Consider the following 22,803-nt stretch of genomic DNA (forward strand, 5'->3'; position numbering starts at 1 on the left):
TGCCTGTAATCCCAGCTACTTGGAAGGCTAAGGCAAGAGAATTGCTTGAACCCAGAAGGCAGAGGTTGTGGTAAGCTGAGATTGTGCCATTGCACTCCAGCCTGGGCAACAAGAGTGAAACTGTCTCAAAACAAACAAATAAACAAACAAAAGAATGTTTCTTGTTTTAAGCCATTGTTTTGGGAATGGCTGTTTTGTAGCAACAGATAACCGGAACAAACTCAAAGGGCCAACTAGTCATAAAGTGGTTTCTTTTTTTTTTTTTTTTTTGGTTTTTTAGATGGAGTTTTGCTTTGTAGCTCAGACTAGAGTGCAGCGGCGCAATCTTGGCTCACTGCAAGCTCTGCCTCCCGAGTTCACACCATTCTCCTGCCTCAGCCTCCTGAGTAGCTGGGACTACAGGCATGTGCCACCACGCCCGGCTAATTTTTTTTGTATTTTCAGTAGAGATGGGGTTTCACCGTGTTAGCCAGGATGGTCTTTATCTCTGGACCTCGTGATCCACCCACCTCAGCCTCCCAAAATGCTGAGATTACAGGTGTGAACCACCTCGCCCAGCCCATAAAGTGTTTTTTTTGCCTTACCTTGTCATTCCTGGAAATGATTCCCTGGAAAACCCTTGGCAGGGATGGGTGTCTGGGTTTCAGTTTTGAGAAATCTTTCCACATTAATATTTTCCTTAGTTGCCTAACATAACTGGCAGAAGGAGACAGGCAAGGAACAGGACATTAAGTACCCAACCACCTGTGGTCATAATTATCCAGAAAGATTTTTTTCTCTGTGAAAAAAAATCACTACATATTGCTTTAAGTAGGCATACAAGGAAGTTTCAGACCCAAACCCCTGTGTGGAATCCATAGTTCTGGTGTTCCGTCATGGAAACAACAAAGATTGTCCTTTTGTTTCTGTCCTAAGGCTTTCACTAAAAGTATGCCAAGTATGGTGTCTCACAGACACCATATCCTTAAGATCTTTTAACTCTGTGTGAACAAAGGAAAAGAAGGCACATTTGTTTTGATATGGCTTTTTTCACACTCCTGCTACTCATTCCCAATATGACCAGTTGTCCTTGTTCTTGGCTGCCCATGTCCTAGCTCCTCCTCTCCAGAAGCTGAAGGGTTTGGAGCCGCCTTCTTTTTTTTGAGACAGCGTCTCGCTCTGTCACCACGCTGGAGTGCAGTGGTGCGATCTCAGCTCACTGCAACCTCTGCCTCCCGGTCTCGGCTCACTGAAACCTCTGCCTGCTGGGTTCAAGCGATTCTCCTGCCTCGGCCCCCCAAGTAGCTGGGATTACAGGCGCATACCACCACACCCAGCTAATTTTGTATTTTTAGTAGAAACGGGGTTTCACCATGTTAACCAGGCTGGTTTCGAACTTCCAACCTCAGGTGATCTGCCCGCCTCGGCCTCCCAAAGTGCTGGAATTACAGGCATGAGCCACAGCGCCCGGCCATGTTTTTTTAATGTGAAAATTCATATATCTAAACGTGGGTCCCTGTTTTTGTATAGCCTTCAAGCTCAAAATAATTTTCACATTTTAAAATGGATTTTAAAAATAAAAGAAATAATATTTTGGGACACATGCAAATTATATAAATTCAAATTTCAGTATCCATAGAAAAATGTTTTTGTTTTGAGACAGGGTCTGGCTCTGTTGCCCAGGCTAGAATGCAGTAGCACGATCTTGGCTCACTGGAGTTTGCACCTCCTGGGCTCAAGGGCTCCTCCCACCTCAGCCTCCACCTCCTGGGCTCAAGAGATCCTCCCACCTCATCCTCCACCTCCTGGGCTCAAGGGATCCCCCATCTCAGTCTCCCATCTCAGTCTTCCGAGCAGCTGGGACTACAGGTGCACACCACCACCTGTAGTGTAGCGTAGGCCTGGTTGGGCACGGTGGCTCATGCCTGTAATCCCAGCACTTAGGGAGGCTGAGGCAGGAGGATCGCTTGAGCCCAGGAGTACAAGACAAGCCTGGACAACATGGTAAAACCCCGTCTCTACTAAAAATACAAAAATTAACCAGGTGTGGTGGCAGGTGCCTGTAATCCTAGCTACTTGGGAGGCTGAGGCAGAAGAATCACTTGAACCTGGGAGGTGGAGGTTGCAGTGAGCCAAGATCACAGTACTGCACTCCAGCTTGGGCAACAGACTGAGACTCTCCATCCCCCCCAAAAAAATATTTTTTTCCAGCTGTGATAATCCAAAATATCCCATAAATATCCCATTTTCCTTTCTATGGTAGGAAGGAAAAGGTAGAAGTTGTGGAGAGGAAACAGGTAAAAATTAAAGGGAGAACGGAAAAGAAGGGCAAACAAAGGCAAGTAGGTGAGGAGAAGGACAGGAAAAGAGACAGGGAGAAGGGAGGGACTTATAAATGGGAAAACATCCAAGGAAGGATGGGAATAAGTAAAAACAACAACAACAAAAAGAAAGCAAGGAGAGACAGTGGAGATGGGGAAGAGTCAGAAACCACTGAGTGAGCTAAGAAAGGAGCACCAAAAGAAAAAGGAGAATGGGGGTGCTCAGACAGAGGGCTATACCACCATCTTCCTCTCCTGTTTGCTTTCATTTACTAACATCCTGGTCACTTTGCTCTCAATAGCTTAGTTCCTTTCCCATAGTCTCTGTTCACTCCAGTACTATCTGACTTGAATTTGTACCTGTATGACAAATCTAATACCCTGGACTCTTAGTTCTATAAACAGGGCATGCATTCTGCCTCAGCCTTCCATTCCCACGGTCTCACCCTGGACCTTGGCATCATCAGAAACTCACAAGTTGGGACATTTCAATTCCAAATATCCCACTCAGACCAGCAGCATCTATACTGCCAGCGTACTTGCTCATATAACCCACCGCAACCTTTCTTGGGTCAATGCTCTAAGACCTTGGTCCCTTTCCCCACCACCCTCCAACCCCTCCACTACCAGGCTTCATGTGCCATTATTTGCTTTCCTGTACGGTTTTGATTCTACAGACAGCATCATAAACATTATCTTGCAAACACTCTCATCACTTGGCCCTCTCTCTCTGTCGTACTTGCCAGGAAAAACCCCAACCCTCAATAAATGCAACAAGCTGCCTTCTCTGCCTGTGCCTGAAATGGCCAAACATCTTCAATTATTTTAAATCCATTACCTCAAATATCAAATGAGCTCTTAACGTTGGCCAGAAGGCCTTTTAAAGGCCTGTATTCATCAAGGCTCAGTTCTTGAACTTCTCCTTTCCTTCTCCCTTAAGATTTTTCCCTAATGAAGGGAGCAGGCGAACGGAGTTAAAGGGCTTCCACTGCAGTTAGAATACAGCCCAAATTCCTTTCCATAACCAAAAGTCCTGATCTGCCACCGACCTCACTTTCTCAACTTTTCACCTTCCATTCTCCCCTCATTTAACTCAGCCCTGGTCTCACTGTCACTGGCCTTTTTTCTTTTTCTTTTTTTGAAGCAGTCTCACTGTCACCTAGTGCAGTGGTGCGATCACAGGCACGGGTCACGGAGCCCGGCTTTTAAATTTTTGGTCGAGACGGGGGTCTCGTCATTTTGTCCAGGCTGGTCTTGAACTCCTGGGCTCAAGCGATCCTTCCTGCCTCAGCCTCCCGACGTGCTGGGATTACAGGAGTGAGCCACCGCGCCCAGCCAGGCCTTCCTTCAGTTGCTCTAACATGCCAAGCCAACTTAGATTTTTTGCACATGCTTTTCTCTGTCGGACACTCTATCCTGGTGTTTGCCTGGTTTCGCTCTTTTCTATCCTTTTGTCTTGGCTTGAATGTCACCTCTTCTGAAGCCTTCTCTGGCGACACTGGCCATCTTATGTCCTACTTGTTATTTCTTCAAAATCGTACTGCCGTTTGTATGTACTAGTGTTTACTCATTCACACCGGCTACCTCCGCGTACCTCACTGGCTGGAATGGAAACTCCTTGCGAGCAGAGACAATGGGTTTTGCTCTCCCGCGGATCACGTCCCAGCCTCCAGGTCAGCACCAGACACTTGGGGGCGCAGGATAAAACATCTGCTGTCAGAAAGCGCTAATAACCACCTAACGGGTGGAGGAAACCTGGCGCGGACTGCAAGACTGTCCCCGAGACGCAGCCGCTGCGCGAAGCTCCTCCCCTTCCGACCGCGCCGCGGACGCCTGGGCAGCCACGGCGGCGGGGCCGCGGCGGGCGCCGGCTCAGCCCGCCCCTTTCTCCCACCGCCTCCCTGCCCCGCCCCGCGCCTCGCCGGCCGCTGTCAGCTCCCTCAGCGTCCGGCCGAGCAGCTGTGTATGCTGAGCCGCTGCCGCAGCCGACTGCTCCACGTCCTGGGCCTTAGCTTCCTGCTGCAGACCCGCCGGCCGATTCTCTTCTGCCCTCCCCGTCTCATGAAGCCGCTGGTAGTGTTCGTCCTCGGCGGCCCCGGCGCCGGCAAGGGGACCCAGTGCGCCCGCATCGTCGAGGTGAGGCTCGGGCAGCCGGCTGGCTCCTTGGGGCTTGACGCGACGCGGGCCGGCCTGTCCCGCCGCCCCTGGTCCGCCCCCCGGAGTCGCGGGGCCGCAGACTACGAGTCCCGGCGGCCACCGCGCCGCCCGCGTGGCGGTGGCCGAGGGCCGCCGGCGCGCGGCATGCCGGGACTCGTAGTCCGCGCCCGCTCGCCTTGGGGGGCACCGTTTGGGGTCGCTTTGTTCCTGCGCCCCTTCTTTTCTTACATTTTGGGGACCAGATTCGTCTCTAGAGTGGACTGGGAGAGGGATCCCGGAGGCCAACCTTTGGGGGTCCCCCAGCGCGCAGAGGTTAGCACGTAGCTGATCGTGTGGTGGGTGAAGGCACCAGGAGCGCGGATTTGGGTTAGAGGCCGTGTGCGCCCGCAGTTGCCGGAAGGGGAGACCTATTTTTCTTCTCCGTGCCTTCCCTCTGGTTCTTTAAACTCTGCACTGTCACCTAACCTGTCTTTACCGTAGAAAGGAGCCCCGTGGGGCGGGGTGTTATTTTAGGCGTGCTGTGGGCTGCGGCTGGCGCTCTCGAGCCCAGTCCCCGCAAGCTTTAGGGCGGGGCCAGCCCTGAGGCTCGGCCCGGGACGGGGATGGGGAAAGCCGGGAGTGCAGTTCTGAGATCAAGCTTAAACCTTTGGCCCTGCTGCCAGCTCACGCTCGGCCCTCGGTCACTTCCTCTCTCCCAGCCTCATTTAGCCCTTGTAATACAGTAAAAAGAGTCTCTGAACCCAGATTTTCTCAGGATATAAAACACCTCCCAACTGTAAAATCCTGTTACTTTTTTTCCTTTTGCTTTAAGACAGGTTACCAGTTCAATTCTTTTAACAATTTTTGGGCCTGATGTATGGTTGGTTAGCTGCACTGACACTGTGAAAAAAAAAGGCTTCATGGACAATCTGGGGAATGCTTGGGAAAGAAGGAAAACAAGATATCTAGAAACAGAAGAGGCGACCATTGGTGGCCTCTAGTGAAATCGCCCTGAAACTCTGTAACCAACAAAAGTTTTTTTGACCTAGAACTTCTAATTTTCTCCTCTTCTAGGATATGGCCAATATTAACATTGGGCTTTTGCTTCTCTCCTTATATGTTCATAACAAGCAACCTGTATTTTATTCCCTAAATAGCATGCAGAGAAGGTTAGATGAGTTCAACAAGTCATTATGTGTTGTACAGATGTATTTATAAATATTGATCATTTTGCCGGGCGCGGTGACTCCCTCCTGTAATTCCAGCACTTTGGGAGGCCGAGGCTGGCAGATCACGAGGTCAGGAGTTTGAGACCAGCCTGGCTAACATGGCGAAACCTCATCTCTACTAAAAATACAAAAATTAGCCTGGCGTGGTGGCGGGCGCGTGTAATCCCAGCTACTCCTTAGACTGAGGCAGGAGAATCGCTTGAAACCGGAAGGTGGAGGTTGCAGTAAGCAGAGATCGTGCCACTGAAATCCAATCTGGGCGACAAAGCGAAACTCCGTCTCAAAAAAAAAAAAAAAAAAAAAAATTGATCATTTTTAGGTGTCAAAGTGGAACTAGTCCAACTAAAAAAATACGTGACATTTACATCCTCTTTAAAAAATTTGTTTTGTTGGTTCTCTTTACTTTCTTTTGTTGTTTTTTCTGTTTTGTTATGTTTTTGTTTTTGAGACAGTCTCACCCTGTCACCAGGCTGGAGTGCAGTAGTGAGATCTCGGCTCACTGCAACCTCCGCCTCCCAGGTTCAAGCGATTTTCCTGCCTCAGCCTCCTAAGTAGCTGGGATTACAGGCACAGGCTACCATGCCCTGCTAATATTTTTTTGCATTTTTAGTAGAGACAAGGTTTCACCATGTTGGTCAGGCTGGTCTCGAACTCCTGACCTCAGGTGATCCTCCCACCTCGGTCTCCCAAAGTGCTGGGATTACAGGCTTGAGCCACCATGCCCGGCCTTCTCAGTTGTCTTTTAAAAATTAAAGAGCCTGGCCACTGCACTCCAGCCTGGGCGACAGAGCGAGACTCCGTCTTAGAAATAAATAAATAAATAAAAGAAGTGAAAAATGGGAGTGATTTCAAATTTTTGTTTAATATATGTGATCTCTCTTAAATAGCATGATAGGGGAAGGGGCAAAGACTTTAGCATCAACAAGATATGGATTCAAACCCTGAGTCTGCCATTTACTGTTTCTCTAGGCCCAGAGATGTTGTTACCTTTAGTTTGAGTTCTTTTGTGAAAAGGGAAAAAATAGAAATGCCTATTTTGTGTGGCATTTGTGAATATTAAATGAGGTAAAATATTTGGCACACAGAGACAGATGCAAATTTTTTTTTTTTTTTTTAAACTTCTGATCGTATTACCTCCACTTTAAACTTCCTGATCTTATTATATTGGTTATTTTTATTGGTGGGTTTTGTTGTTGTTGTTTGTTTTGAGATCGAGTTTCTCTCTGTCACCCAGGCTGGAGTGCAGTGGCGCCATCTTGACCCACTCCAACCTCTGCCTTCTGGGCTCAAGCCATCCTCTCACCTCAGTCTCCCGAGTAGCTGGGATGACAGGTGTGCACCACCACTCTCTGCTAACTTTTTTTTTTAGGGTTTTGTAGAAACGAGGTCTCACTATATTGCCCAGGCCGGTCTCGAACTCCCGGACTCAAGGGATCCTACTGCTTTGGCTTCCAAAGTGTTGGCATTATAGGCATGAGCCACTATGCCTGGACTGGTTATTTTTTATTGCAAAGTAGTATTTTTCTTTTAAATTACTTTATGCATGTTATATTTGAATGCATTTAAATACAGTATGCTATTTGTGAATCATAATATGCCTTTAAAATGTCTATACCTAAATGAGTAATACTCATACTACTACACCGGTTAAAAAATAATCTACACATTCTGGGCCAGGCGTGGTGACTCACGCCTGTAATCTCAGGACTTTGGGAGGCTGAGGCAGGCGGATCACGGGGTCAGGAGATCGAGACCATCCTGGCTAACAAGGTGAAACCCCGTCTCTACTGAAAATACAAAAATTAGCCTGGCGTGGTGGGGGGCACCTGTAGTCCCAGCTACTCAGGAGGCTGAGGCAGGAGAATGACCTGAACCCAGGAGGCGGAGCTTGCAGTGAGCCGAGATCGCACCGCTGCATTCCAGCCTAGGGGAAAGAGTGAGACTCTGTCTCAAAATAATAATAATAATAATGATAATAATAATCTATACATTCTACAATTATTCTTTATTCTGTTCGGTAATGGCAAATAATATTTTAAACTTGTTAATTATCAGTTACAAGATTCCATGATGAGATATGTTCTGTAATGTGTTATATTATTAAGATTTCAACAATTATATGACCTTAAACTGTTTTCAACCGTTATCTTCTTTAATGAAAATGTCTTCTCTTGAGTCTAGTTGCCATAAACTTTATTAAGCTGTCAATCAACTAATTCCAAATAGTTTATAATTTAGCAGTTGCTATTCTCTAGCTGGCTAGACAGACACTGGAATATCTATTGTTAGTGAAGTCAGCGGTATGTTGTTTTTTTCCTTTGTGAATCTCTTTGTTTTGACTCAGTATTTTATTATACAGGCAATTATAAACTAAATTCCAAAATAATGCAATTTTTGGAGCTTTTTTCCTGTAGGGAAAAAATTATATAAATCCACGTTAAATTCTCCAATTAATCTGGTCGAAGCTAATGTAGCTCACAGGGCACCTGAAATTGTTACTTTAGTATGTTGATTTCCAACTCAGCCTGCCATAAGTACATATTTGATTCCTAGCTACAGAATCTTAGGATATTCAGTTAACAGAAAGAGAAGAAAAAGAGAAAACCAAAAACCCTTAGGATATCTTGCTCTCTAAGGCACTGAAATTAGTGAAGTGGGTGTTGTTAAAGGGAATCTGGTATTTTTTCTCTGGAGGTGAATTCTGCTCTGCAGATTGCTCCTGGAGACCTAGAGAAGGTAAAGGTAAGTCTGATACAGTATCTACTGGGAAGGAAAGATTGGAGGGAGGTTTTGGGACTGATTTTGCACATTAATTTGTACTGATATTTTTCAGTTTTGTTTGCCTGCCTGCCTGCCTGCCTGCCTGCCTGCCTGCCTGCCTGCCTTCCTTCCTTCCTTCCTTCCTTCCTTCCTTCCTTCCTTCCTTCCTTCCCTCCCTCCCTCCCTCCTGTTCTTTTTCTTTTTTTTTAACCAAATACCCAGATTTGAAGGAGAATTTATTTTCTAATTGTTTGTAAATCTGTATCCTCTAATACCTAATTTGTTTTTGAAAATGAGCTATTTTTGGCCGGGCGCGGTGGCTCAAGCCTGTAATCCCAGCACTTTGGGAGGCCGAGACGGGTGGATCACGAGGTCAGGAGATCGAGACCATCCTGGCTAACACGGTGAAACCCCGTCTCTACTAAAAACTACAAAAAACTAGCCGGGCGAGGTGGCGGGCTCCTGTAGTCCCAGCTACTCGGGAGGCTGAGGCAGGAGAATGGCGTAAACACGGGAGGCGGAGCTTGCAGTGAGCTGAGATCCGGCCACTGCACTCCAGCCGGGGCGACAGAGCGAGACTCCGTCTCAAAAAAAAAAAAAAAAAAAAAAAATGAGCTATTTTCTAAATCAGTGTGATACTTACAGTTAAGTTTCCAGAGTGGAATTATTGTGCAGTAGTTTATTTATAAAATCATGATGGGAATACTGTGTTATTCTTGAATTTTTAAAATTAAGCTTTATTTATATTTGTTGTTTTGGCCCAAATGAAATTATGTCAATGTAACCTAAATTTATATTTGAAAATAACCACAATTTTACGTGCATTAGTTGGAATATTTAAACCTCTCTTTTAAAGATTGTGAACATTTTGCTTACATAAACAAATTATGACTAAAGCTTATAACCATGCCAAATTGCTTTCTGTAGCGCCCAGAAAAAAAAATTTTTTTTTTTTGAGAGAGGGTCTCACTCTGTTGCCCAGACTGAAGTACAGTGGCGTGACCCCGGCTCACTGTAACCTCTGCCTCCTAGGTTCAAGAGATTCTCCTGCCTCAGCCTCCAGAGTAGCTGGGACTACAGACACATGCCACTATGCCTGGCTAATTTTTGTATTTTTAGTAGAGACAGGGTTTCGCCATGTTAGCCAGGCTGGCCTCGATCTTCTGACCTCAGGTGATCTACGTGCCTCAGCTTCCTAAAGTGCTGAGATTACGGGCAGGAGCTGTTGTGCCTGGCCTCACCTAGAAAGCATTTTATCATCTGTGTCAACTTCCTCCAAGGCCTGTGTGGGTAACTCTTACTTTTCCTGGCCATCCTACTTACTGCACTTAGAAAAAGTTTTGGATGATAATTGACTTTAAGCATATATAAATCAGAAACTTGATTTCATTTATCTTTGTGTCCCCAGTGTTGAACATTGTGCCTGACACATAGTAACTGCCTATCAAGCACTTATTGAATTATAAGTTGAATAGGTTGAATTCATAGAGTGTATTTTTTGTCCAGAAGATGTAAAATTTTTAAAAATTCGATCCCCAGAGGGCGCTCCAGTGGCAGTTGGCTCTCCCATTTTCAGGACCAGAAGTGTTTGAATGTCTTCCTCTGATTTTTCTTTCTTCCTTTCCTTTTTCTTTTTCTTTTCTTTTTTTTTTTTTAGACAGAGCATTACTCTGTCGCCTAGACTGGAGTGCAGTGGCGTGATCTTGGCTCACTGCAACCTCCGCCTCCCCGGTTCAAGCGATTCTCCTGCCTCAGCCTCCTGAGTAGCTGGAATTACAGGCGCCCACCACAATGCCAGGATAATTTTTGTATTTTTAGTAGAGATGGGGTTTCACCATAATGGCCAGGCTGGTCTCAAACTCCTGACCTCAGGTAATCCGCCTGCCTTGGCCTCCCAAAGTGCTGGGATTACAAGCGTGAGCCACCGCACCTGGCTGATTTCCTTCCTTCCTCCCTTCCTTCCTTCCTTCCTCCCTTCCTTCCTTCCTTCCTTCCTTCCTTCCTTCCTTCCTTCCTTCCTTCCTTCCTCCCTCCCTCCCTTCCTTCCTCCCTTCCTCCCTTCCTTCTTCCCTCCCTCCCTCTCCCTCCTTCCCTCCCTCCCTCCCTCCTTCCCTCCCTCCCTCCCTCCTTCCCTCCCTCCCTCCCTCCCTCCCTCCCTCCCTCCCTCCCTTCCTTCCTTCCTTCCTTCCTTCCTTCCTTCCTTCCTTCCTTCCTTCCTTCCTTCTTTCCTTCTTTCCCTCTTTCTTTCTTGTTTGCGACTAGCTCTCCCTCTGTTGCCCAGGCTGCAGTGCAGTGGCACAATCGCGGCTCATTCTCACTGCAGCCTCCACCTCCCAGGCTCAACTGATCTTTCCACCTCAGCCTCCCAAGTTACTAGGTCTACAGGTGCATGCCACCATGCCTAGCTAATTTTTTTTTTAATTTTGTAGAGATGGGGTCTCCCTGTGTTGCACAGGCTAGTCTCAAACTCCTGGGTTCAAACGATCCTCCCACCTCAGTCTGCAAAGTACTGGGATTGCAGGCGTGAGCCACCGTACCCAGCCTGTTTTCCTCGTAGTTCTCATGTATCACTTCTGTTTACTCTCAATGAATGAGTAAATGATATGGTTGTGAAAATCTGCTGAGATTTCCAAGCTCCTCATTACAAATTCTCAAACAGAGCAGCATTTAGAAGAAACTAGTAGATAGGAAAATCCACTGGATATTAAGGTCCAGTGTTTAAGAATAGGCTTCTTTCCTTTTGGTGGAATAATAATTTTTTTTCTTTTGAGGCGGCGTTTCACTCACTCTTGTTGCCCGGGCTAGAGTGCAGTGGCATGATCTTGGCTCACCTCAACCTCCACCTCCTGGGTTCAAGCGGTTCTCCTGCCTCAGCCTCCCGAGTAGTTTGGGTTACAGGCATGTGCCACCATGCCTGGCTAATTTTTTATTTTTAGTAGAGACGAGGGTTCTCCATGTTGGTCAGGCTGGTCTCGAACTCCTGACCTCAGATGATCCGCCTTCCTCAGCCTCCCAAAGTGTTGGGATTACAGGCGTGAGCCACCGTGCCCAGCAAATTTTTTCTTTTTTAAGAAAGTTTATCTGTAAAAGAGGTGGTCCACGGGATACTTGACTCTTCAGAAGCACCACTGTTTCATCAAGGGTGCTTGTGACATGGGATTTTTGTTAACAACTTGGAGGAGGGGAGAAAATCTTCAGATTATTTACTGCCCTTAATTTTGAAAACTTTTGTTTTTTGCCTTTCCATTTTAAGTTATAAGAGTAATACACGCCCATTGGGAAAAGTTACATCTTTTCTAATCCCGAGGTCACCAGTAGTAACTGCTTGTTATGAACTGCTTCCCCATCTCTTTCTCAATGTTCTTGTGAACAAAATGCAAATATTTATATTTTTTACCTTCAAGTGAGATTATTGTATTTTTTGCCGACTGTATCATGGATATCCTTTCAGTTCTTTACCTATAGATTTAATTCCTTTGTGTTTTTGTTTGTTCGTTTTTTTGAGACGGAGGCTCACTCAGTCTGTCACCCAGGCTAGAGAACCTTGGCACGATCTTGTCTCACTGCAACCTCTGTCTTCCAGGTTCAAGAGATTCTCCTGCCTCAGCTTCCTAAGTAGCTGAGATTACAGGTGTGTGCTACCACACCTGGCTAATTTTTGTGTTTTTAGTAGAGACAGTGTTTTATTAGGTATTTCTTTATAGCAGTGTGAGGATGGACCAATACAGTCTACTTTAAGATTTTTATTTTTATTTATTATTATTTATTTATTTATTTGGCTAGAGCCTTGCTGTGTCGCCCGGGTTGGAGTGCACTGGTGTGATCTTAGCTCACTGCAACCTTTGCCTCCCAGGTTCAAGCGATTCTCATGCCTCAGCTTCCCGAGTAGCTGGGATTATGCCCAGCTAATTTTTTTGTATTTTTAGTAGAGACAGGGTTTCACCGTGTTAGCCAGGATGGTCTCGATCTCCTGACCTCGTGATCCACCCACCTCAGTCTCCCAAAGTGCTGGGATTACAGGCGTGAACAACTGATCCTGGCCAATTTTTATTTTTTTGGGACAGTCCCCCAGGCTGGAGTATAGTGGCTCCATCACCGCTTACTGCAGCCACTTGGCTCAAGCAATCTTCCTGCTTTATCCTTCAGAGTAGCTGGGATTACAGGCTGACACCACCAGACCTGGCTAATTATTTTTTTATTTTATTTTTTTGAGATGGAGTCTTGCTCTGCCACCCAGGCTAGAGCACAGTGGTGTGATCTTGGCTCACTGCAACCTCCGCCTCCCAGGTTTAAGCGATTCTCCTGTCTCAGCCTCCCAAGTAGCTGGGATTATAGGCACCCACCACCACACCTGGCTAATTTTTGTATTTTTAGTAGAGACAGGGTTTCACCATGTTGGCCAGGCTGGTCTTGAACTCTTGACCTCAGGTGATCTGTCCGCCTCGACCTCCCAATTAGCCTGGCCTAGCTAATTATTTTTTGTAAAGACAAGGTCTCACTGTGTTGCCCAGGCTGGTACTCACTCAACTGCTTCAAATGCTAATCTCTTCCAGAAACACCCTCACAGATGATAATGTTTACCAGCTATCTGGGTATCCCTTAATCCAGTCCAGTGGGCACCAAAAATTAACCATCACAAACATTATACTTACTATATTTCTATCAGAAGTATATGAATATCAGCTTGGATGATTATTTTAATTTTTACAAATTTGTTAATCTGTTTTCTAAGGTTTTTGAGAATAAATTCTTTTTTCCTGTTTTTCTTTTTTTTTTTTCTTTTTTTTTTTTTCGAGACAGGATCTCACTGTGTTGCCCAGGCTGGAGTGCAGTGGTACCATCTCGGCTCACTGCAGCCTCCGCCTCCCAGGTTCAAGAAATTCTGCCTCAGCCTCCCAAGTAGCTGGGATTACTGGCACTCACCACCATGCCCAGCTAATTTTTGTATTTTTAGTAGAGACAGGGGTTCACCATGTTGGTCAGGTTGGTCTCGAACTCCTGGCTTTGTGATTCACCCACCTGAGCCTCTCAAAGTGCTAGGATTACAGGCATGAGCCACTGTGCCTGGCAATTCTTTTTTTTAAAGTGAAATGGCATAATTAGCTGTGTGTATTTTTTTTTTTTTTTTTTGAGACAGAGTCTCGTTCTGTCACCCAGGCTGGAGTGCAATGTCGTGATCTCGGCCCACTACAACCTCTGCCTCCCAGATTCAGAAGATTCCTGTGCCTCCACTTCCCAAGTAGCTGAGATTACAGGCGCATGCCACCACACCCAGTTAATTTTTGTATTTTTAGTAGAGATGGGGTTTCACCATGTTGGCCAGGCTAGTCTTGAACTCCAGACCTCAAGTGATCCGCCTGCCTCGGCCTTCCAAAGTGCCGGGATTACAGGTGTGAGCCACCATGCCCGACCCTGTGTATATTTAAAAAAAATGTTTTCCTGACTTGGCATGGTGGCTCACGCCTGTAATCCCAGCACTTTGGGAGGCCAAGGCGGGTGGATCAGGAGGCTATAATCCCAGCTACTCTGGAGGCTGAGGCAGGAGAATCACTTGAACCTGGGAGGAGGATGTTGTAGTGAGCTGAGGCCACGCCATTGCACTCCAGCCTGGGCAACAGTGAGACTCCGTCTCAAAAAAAAAGTATGTGTATATATATGTATGTGTGTGTGTATATATATATATATATATATATAACTTCTCTGTACTTGTCATTTATTCAGAAAACATTTTTTGAGAGCCAGGCACTGTGATATTGGTTGTTGAACTGAGTAAGAAGACACAGACTGACCAGGTGCAGTGGCTCACGCCTGTAATCCCAGCACTTTGGGAAGCCAAGGTGCAAGAATCACTTGAGCCAAGGAGTTCAAGACCAGCCTGGGAAACATATGAACAGCCCATCTCTACAAAAAATTAACAGTCCTGGTGGTGCGTGCCTATGGTCCCAGTTACTTGGGAGGCTTAGGTGGGAGAATCACCTGAGCATGAGAAGTGAAGGCTGCAATAAGTCATGATCATGCCACTGTGCTTCAGCCTGGGCATGACCATGTCTTAAAAAAAAAAAAAAGACCCTGCTGCCAAAAGTTCACAATGTAGTGAGGAAACAAGGAAATTAATTGGTGATGACTACAGGATAGAATGATAAATCCTATGATATAAATATACCAAATATACCGTTTAGGTAAGGGAGGGGACATCTAAATTTCAGTTTAATGAGTCAGGGAGGGCTTCCCAGAGGAGGTGATGTGTATGAGCTCAATTTTGAAGGACAATGGGAAAGAAGCAGCTGGGAGATGGAAAACGCTCAAAGCAGTTATCCTTGTATAGGGTTATTGGAGGATTTAATTCTGAGTAAAGTGTGAGAGAGTAAACTGACATAAGTGAGGCTGACACAAAAAACACTCCCTTGAATGCAAACAGATATGAAAGAACTTTGCAGATATTAAAGTTTAACTGTAAATTATTTTTTTTCTTTTCTTTTCTTTTCTTTTTTTTTGAGATGGAGTCTCACTCTGTCATCTAGGCTGGAGTGCAGTGGCACAGTCACGGCTCACTGCAACCTCCACTTCCCGGGTTCAAGCGATTCTCCTGCCTCAGCCTCCCAAGTAGCTGAGATTACAGCCCACCACCACACCTGGCTAATTTTTGTATTTTTAGTAGAGATGGGGTTTTACCATGTTGGCGAGTCTGGTCTCAAACTCCTGACCTCAGGTGATCTACCCGCCTCAGCCTTCCAAAGTGCTGGGATTACAGGTGTGAACCACCATGCCCGGCCTAACTGTAAATTATTTTGAAACTGTTTATCTTTCAGTTTTGCCTCCCTAACTAGAGTGTAATGTCTTTAAGGGTGGGGACCCTGTCTTTTCCCTCTCATTTCACTACATGTTTTTCATTTATTTATTTGTTTTTTTTTTACACAGACTCTGGCTCTGTTGCTCAGGCTGGAGTGCAGTGGTATGATACCGGCTTATTGCAACCTTTGCCTCCCGGGTTCAAGCGATTCTTCTGCCTCAGCCTTCCAAGTAGCTGGGATTACAAGCGTGTACCACCATGCCCAGCTAATTTTTTGTATTTTTAGCAGAGATGGGGTTTCACCGTGTTGCCCAGGCTGGTCTTGAACTCCGACCTCAGGTGATCTGCCCGCCTCGGCCTCCCAAAGTGCTAGGATTACAGGCGTGAGCAACTACACCTGGCCTTCATTCTACTACATGGTTTTTGAAATGCCTAGTCATCCTTCAGATTTTAGCTTAAAGACTCCCAAATGTTCTCAGTTTATGATGCCCTTAGTGTCTCAGTTTTTTTTTTTTCCATGAAAACCCTAGTGCACAAAGAAATACCTAACAGCTATATTAAGTAAGTAATGAGTTCCAAACAATTCTTTTTTTTTTTTTTTTTTTGAGACGGAGTCTCGCTCTGTCACCCAGGCTGGAGTGCAGTGGCCGGATCTCAGCTCACTGCAAGCTCCACCTCCCGGGTTCACGCCATTCTCCTGCCTCAGCCTCCCGAGTAGCTGGGACTATAGGCGCCCGCCACCTCGCCCGGCTAGTTTTTTGTATTTTTTAGTAGAGACGGGGTTTCACCGTGTTAGCCAGGATGGTCTCGATCTCCTGACCTCGTGATCCGCCCGTCTCGGCCTCCCAAAGTGCTGGGATTACAGGCATGAGCCACCGCGCCCGGCCCCAAACAATTCTTAATAAGTATTTTATAACAAGTTAGTAGCTGTTTGAAGAAATGATACATAGAAATTAGGAGAAAAAAAGTAGCAATTTAATTTCTTTTTTTTTTTTTTTTCTTTTGAGGTGGAGTTTTGCTCTTGTTGCCCAGGCTAGAGTGCAATGGCGTGATCTTGGCTCACTGCAACCTCCACCTCCCGGGTTCAACCAATTCTCCTGCCTCAGCCTCCTGAGTAGCTGGGATTACAGGCATGTGCCACCATGCCGGCTTATTTTGTATTTTTAGTAGAAATGGGGATTCACCATGTTGGTCAGGCTGGTCTCAAATTCCTGACCTCAGGCGATCTGCCCACCTTGGCCTACCAAAGTGCGGGGATTAGAGGTGTGGAGGTGTGAGCCACCACACCCGGCCTTTTTTTTTTTTGAGACAGAGTCTCACTGTGTCGCCCAGGCTGGAACGCAGTGGCGCCATCTTGGCTCACTGCAACCTCCGCCTCCTGGGTTCAAGCAATTCTCTTGCCTCAGCCTCCGGAGTAGCTGGGACTACAGGTGCCTACCACCACGCCCGGCTAATTTTTGTATTATTAGTAGAGATAGGGTTTCACCATGTTGGCCAGGCTGGTCTGGAATTCCTGACCTCGTGATCTGCCAGCCTCGGCCTCCCAAAGTGCTGGGATTACAGGTATGAGCCACTGCGTCCGGCCTAATTTCATTCTTAAGTAACCACACTTACTAATGAAATGTATATGCCTGTTGGGCACTGCTTCTCATACATTGGAATCAGGTTGCACACTTCCACCCGCATTTCTTACTAATTTTCTTTCTTTCTCTCTCCCTGTCTCTTTTCTTTCTCTTTTTTTTTTTTTTTTTTGAGTTGGAGTCTCACTCTGGCACCCAGGCTTGAGTGCAGTGGCACTATCTCAGCTCACTGCAACCTCCGTCTCCTGAGTTCAAGTGATTCTCCTGCCTCATTCTCCCAAGTAACTGGCGCTACAGGTGCGCACCACCATGCCCAGCTACTTTTTATATTTTTAGTAGAGACAGAGTTTCACCATGTTGGCCAGGCTGCTCTCGAACCTCAGACCTCAGGTGATCCACCTGCCTTGGTCTCCCAAAATGCTGGGATTACAGGTTTGAGCCACCGTGCCCGGCCCCTGTTTGTTTGCCTCCCCCTCCCTTCCCCTCCCCTCCCCTCCCCTTCCCTTCACTTCACCTTCCCTCCCCAAGCGATTCTCGTGCCTCAGCCTCCCAAATAACTGGGATTACAGGCGCCTGCCACCATACCCGGTTAATATTTGTATTTTTAGTAGAGACAGATTTCACCACGTTGGCCAGGCTGGTCTTGAACTCCTGACCTCAGATGATCCACCTGCCTCAGCCTCCCAAAGTCTTGGAATTATAGGCATGAGCCACTATGCCCAGCCTATTTTATTTTTATATTTTCTTTCTTTCCTTTCCTCCCTCCCTCCCTTCCTCCTTCCCTCCCTCCCTCCCTCCCTCCTTCCCTCCCTCCTTCCTTCCTTCCCTCCTTCCTTCCCTCCCTCCTTCCCTTCCTCCCTTCCTTCCTTCTTTCCTTTTTTCCTTCGTTCCATTCATTCATTCTCTCATTCATTTGCTCTATTGCCCAGGCTGGAGTGCAGTGGCACAATCATAGCTCATTGCAGCCTCCAACTCCTGGAGTCAGGCAATCCTCCCACCTCAGCCTCATGAGTAGCTGGGACTACAGGCACATCGCACCATACCTCTCGAGTGTTTAAAATTTCTGTAGATATCTCATTATGTTGCCCAGGCTGGTCTTGAACTCCTGGCCTCAAGCAGTCCTCCTGTCTTGGCCTCCCCAAATGCTGAGATTACAGGCATGAGCTGCTGTGCCTGTCCTACATTAATTTTCATGTGGTACTTGTTTTTATCACAGCAACAACCCATAAAAGAATCAGCCTCACAAAGATATGATGTCTTTGAAAGGAATGTACTATGATCTTTTTGTTGTTGTTGTTTTTGGTTTTTGTTGTTGTTGAAACAGAGTCTTACTCTGTCATCCAGGCTGGAGTGCAGTGGTGCAATCTCAGCTCACTGCAACCTCCATCTCCCAGGTTCAAGCAATTCTCCTGCCTCAGCCTCCCGAGTAGCTAGGACTACAGGCATGCGCCATCACCATTCCTGGCTAATTTTTGGATTATTAGTAGAGACGGCGTTTCACCATGTTGGTCAGGGTGATCTCTAGCACCTGACCTCAAGTGATCTGGCTGGCTCAGCCTCCCACAGTGCTGGGATTACAGGTGTGAGCCATCGTGCCCAGTCTGTGATCTTAAGTTGAAAATTAACTATCTTGAGCTGGTAGTTCACATAGTGTCACTTTGACTATTGCTGTGTTTCCCTTAAAAAATTAAACCCAGGGCACTATTGTGAATCTGCTGTACCACATTCCAGTTTAGATGCTAATGCAAAAGGATTGTAATCACTGAAGACCTCCAAAAGTCACATAGGAGTGCAGTATTTTAACGGGTAGCTTTCTGAATTGAAATTCAGAGGATTAGAGAAATCAATCTAGTAGTGGGACTTTTTGTCCAGGTTACAGAGAGAAAGGGTGGGGACTCTGCTGGGAGTATGGAGGCAGCACATATATTTTGATGTCTTATTTTTTGTGTCATGTTGGCCTAGTCACACTGATTCTTACTACCTTAAAGCTAATACTTTTAGCCCAATTGCTATATGAAAATGTGTTTGCTCTTACATTTTAGTTGCTTTAACCTGACAAATTAAGAACATTTTTACAGACTAAACATGTGATAAGAGCATTTAGAACTTTAATAGGGAACAGGTGTGACAGACATACTGTTAGTTGACAGTTTTATGCTGCCTGGTGTGTAAAGTTAACAAACCATCACTTTGGTAAAGGAAAAAGCAGCAGTTGTTACTTACTAGTCTCAGAGGCCTTCACTTTGAGGGACTGGGTCCCGTGAAACATGTTCTTCCATGCCTGGTTTCCATCAGTCTTCTCCAGAAGACCTATAAGCTGGTTCCATTCTCCTTTGGAATGTATCCTATATCAACAAGCAATTGAATATGCCTAATTTGGGACTACACAAAAGTCTGTTTCTGTATCCATTTTCTGTTTGGAGCTTCCAGAATGTGTTAGTCATTGATTGGTATTGGAAAATGTTACATGTTTAATTTAACACACAAGCTTTACCTGTATAATTATGTATGATTTAGGTAGGTAATAACATGAATTTTCGTTTGTTTGTTTGAGACAGAGTCTCGCTTTGTTGCCCAGGCTGGAGTTCAGTGGCACAGGTCTCAGCTCACTGCAACCTCCGCCTCCCAGGTTCAAGTGATTCTGCCTCAGCCTCCCAAGTAGCTGGGACTACAGGCACATGCCACCACGCCTGGCTAAATTTTTGTATTTTTAGTAGATAAGGGGTTTCACTGTGTTAGCCAGGGTGGTCTCGATCTCCTGACCTTATGATCCACCTGCCTCGACCTCCCAAACTGCTGGGATTACAGGCGTGAGCCACTGCACCCAGCCCATAATGTTTTTAAGCTTCCTCCATGTTAGCATGTATCAGGACGTCCTTCCTTTTTATGGCTGAATAATGTTCCATGATATGTATGCAGCACATTGTGCTTAACCATTCAACTGCTGACGGACACTTAGGTTGTTTCCACCTTTGGTTACTGTGAATAATGCTGCAGTGAACATTGGTGTACAAGTATCTGGTTGAGTCTGTTTTCAGTTCTTTGGGATGTACATAGAAATGGAATTGCTGAGTCACATGGTAATTCTGTGCTTAACTTGTTAAGGAACCACTAAATTATTTTCCACAGCTGCACCATTTTACATACCCACCAGCAGTGTACAAAGGTTTCAGTTTCTCCACATCTTCGTCAATGCTCATTTTTTTGTTTTGGTTGTTGTTTTTTAAATTATAGCCATTCTAGTAGGTGTGAAGGACTTTTTTTTTCCCCTCAGAATAGTGCATTTAAAAAATTGTCTTTGGCCGGGCATGGTGGCTTACACCTGTAATCCCAGCACTTTGGAAGGCCTAGGCAGGTGGATCATTTGAGGTCAGGAGTTGATGACCAGTCTGACCAATGTGGTGAAACCCCCTCTTTACTAAAAATACAAAAAATTAGCTGGGCATGGTGTTGCATGCCTGTAATCCCAGCTACTAGGGAGGCTGAGGCAGGAGAATCGCTTGAACCCGGGAGGTGGAGGTTGCAGTGAACTGAGATTGTACCACTGCACTCCAGCCTGGGCAACAGAATGATATTTCATCTCAAAAAAGTAAGTAAATAAAAATAAAAAATCGTCTTTTAATTGGGTTATATATCTTATCAAGCTGTAAGAGTTTATATATTTTAAAGATTTAAAGTCCCTTATCCAGATATATGATTTACAAATATTTTCTCCCATCCTGTGGGTTGTCTTTTATTTTCTTGGTAGTGTCCTTTAAAATGTTTTAAATTTTGAGGAGATCTTACATCTTGTACAATAGAACAGATAGTATGCTTTCTGTTGCCTATGGTGTAGAGATTAAAAAGGCTGATAAGCTAGTCCAAAACTACAAAAATAAAGATGTAACTGGTATCTATATAGTGCCACGAGTTGGGAGTGGAAAAGAGGGGGTAGTGGTAAATGGAAAGGAAGGTGGGGAGGGATGGGGGGGTCACAGGTTCTCATTACTTCTTTGACCAGCTCCAGGGCATAATTGAGTTCAAGTTAATTAAATCAGATTAGTAGGATGCCCATTAAGCAAAAAGTCACCTATTTTGTAAATGGTTTTCAGTGCTTTTTCTATTGTATAGTCGTGACAGGAAAGAAAATATGGAAAATTTTTCCATAAGATTATCACTTCTTAGGTCATTTTCCTTGATGAAGTTAGGCCCTAATCAAGAACCAAGAGGCTCATGTAGTCTGCTCTACATTATAGAAATGGGTACAGTTATTTATGGTCATCATTAAATCCCATGCTGGGCTGTGGTTTGATTGCAATATTGTTTAAAAATGTATATCACTAAACTGACTTTAATTTTAGATTGAGCAAAATATACTTATGAAGGTAAATTTTATACCAGAATTTAAAAAAAAATACTACTTTTTAAAGCCAAATAAAGATTTTTTTCACACTTCTATTAGCACAGATTATTGAAGTAACAATGAAGGTGATTCTTTGTTATCTAAGCAGTGGCTGATTTTTTTCTAAAAAGTCAATTAAGAGAGGTTACTTGGCACAATAAAGTTCTGAAAGTGCTCCAATGGGTTATTTTGGAGACTAAGGGTAGTATGCTTATATTGTCTATGCCATAGAAGTGGCATTTCCAGAATATCTTGCTTATAATTTTGAACTCTAATGTCTGGAGGAGAGCTTCATTGAAATATGTTTCCTTTTAAACTTTTGCTGCTATACCTTATGGATCCTCTCAACTGAGTATGTCTAAATTTCCATCTGTTTCTAGGCTATAAAACTGGACTGTTTTCTGTCTCCTTCTGTAACTCTTGACTTCATGCCCATGCAGTGTGTTTCTGTGTTACTGTATTATACTTTTGTTTCTCCTTTGTTTAAGGAGTGGATCACTTTCCAGAAAAATTTTTATCTAAACACTTGAATTGATTTTTGGATTTAGAGCAGTTCACCAATATGTCTCCAGAGCTGCTATTCTCTATCATGACTTAGTTTTAAATTTTAAATAAGTTTTTGATTATGCAGGTCCTGTTCCCCTTTTTTCTTAATATCAAATGGTGGTTTTTATATTGGGATTCTTTTTTTTTTTTTTTTTTTTTTTTTTTTTTTTTTTTTTTTTTTTGAGACGGAGTCTCGCTCTGTCGCCCAGGCTGGAGTGCAGTGGCGCGATCTCGGCTCACTGCAAGCTCCGCCTCCCGGGTTCACGCCATTCTCCTGCCTCAGCCTCCCGAGTAGCTGGGACTACAGGCGCCCACAACCGCGCCCGGCTAATTTTTTGTATTTTTAGTAGAGACGGGGTTTCACCGTGGTCTCGATCTCCTGACCTTGTGATCCGCCCGCCTCGGCCTCCCAAAGTGCTGGGATTACAGGCGTGAGCCACCGCGCCCGGCTATATTGGGATTCTTATCCTTACCTAATGTGAGACGACTGAATTTTATTTTGCTGTGCTCTTAGGATTTGATGTTAATAAAACATTTAAATTATCAATCTTTCCTCCTTGTGATATTTACCTTTTTTTGTGTGAGATGGAGTCTCACTTTGTCACCCAGGCTGGAGTGCTGTGGCACGATCTTGGCTCACTTCAACCTCGGCCTCTAGGATCAAGCAATTCTCCTGCCTCAGCCTTCCAAGTAGCTGGGATTACAGGTACCCGCCCCCATGCCTGTCTAATTTTTGTATTTTTAGTAGAGATGGGGTTTCACCGTGTTGTCCAGGCTGGTCTCAAATTCCTGACCTTAAGTGATTCGCTCGCCTTCGCCTCCCAAAGTGCTGAGATTACAGACGTGAGCCACTGCGCCTGGCCTGATATTTACCTTTTAAAGAGGTATAGGTTGGGCGTGGTGGCTCAGTCTTGTAATCCCAGCACTTTGGAAGACTAAGGTGGAAGGATTGCTTGAGCCCAGAGTTTGAGACCAGCCTGGACAACATAGTGAACCCCATCTCTACAAAAAATAAAAAAGTAAAAAAATTAGCCAGGCATGATGGCATGCCCGTAGTCCCAGCTACGTGGGAGGCTGAGGC

The 22,803-nt window shown here is 45.2% G+C and overlaps 2 protein-coding genes across 6 annotated transcripts in view; one reads left to right on the forward strand and one right to left on the reverse strand.

The window, feature by feature from the left end:
- STIL (STIL centriolar assembly protein) overlaps positions 1-4,106 on the reverse strand; it is an 80,095-nt gene extending 75,989 nt beyond the window's left edge. For all 4 annotated transcript variants that reach the window (XM_050748714.1, XM_050748889.1, XM_050748624.1 and 1 more), the window contains exon 1: positions 3,895-4,106. The gene's annotated coding sequence lies outside the window, so the exon portion shown is untranslated. The remainder of the gene's footprint in view (positions 1-3,894) is intronic.
- Positions 4,107-4,108: 2 nt separating this feature from the next.
- Positions 4,109-22,803, forward strand: part of CMPK1 (cytidine/uridine monophosphate kinase 1) — a 45,158-nt gene continuing 26,463 nt past the window's right edge. Inside the window, exon 1 of one of the 2 annotated variants that reach the window (XM_050749280.1) lies at positions 4,109-4,436. In XM_050749280.1, the coding sequence (XP_050605237.1) occupies positions 4,266-4,436 (171 nt within the window). In that variant the 5' untranslated portion in view covers positions 4,109-4,265. Of the gene's footprint in view, positions 4,437-4,595; positions 4,770-22,803 lie in introns of those variants that run through there. The other variant, XM_050749201.1, reaches the window with a different exon arrangement.

This window comes from Macaca thibetana, chromosome 1, assembly GCF_024542745.1.
Source record: "Macaca thibetana thibetana isolate TM-01 chromosome 1, ASM2454274v1, whole genome shotgun sequence".
NCBI classification, from domain to species: Eukaryota; Metazoa; Chordata; class Mammalia; order Primates; family Cercopithecidae; genus Macaca; species Macaca thibetana.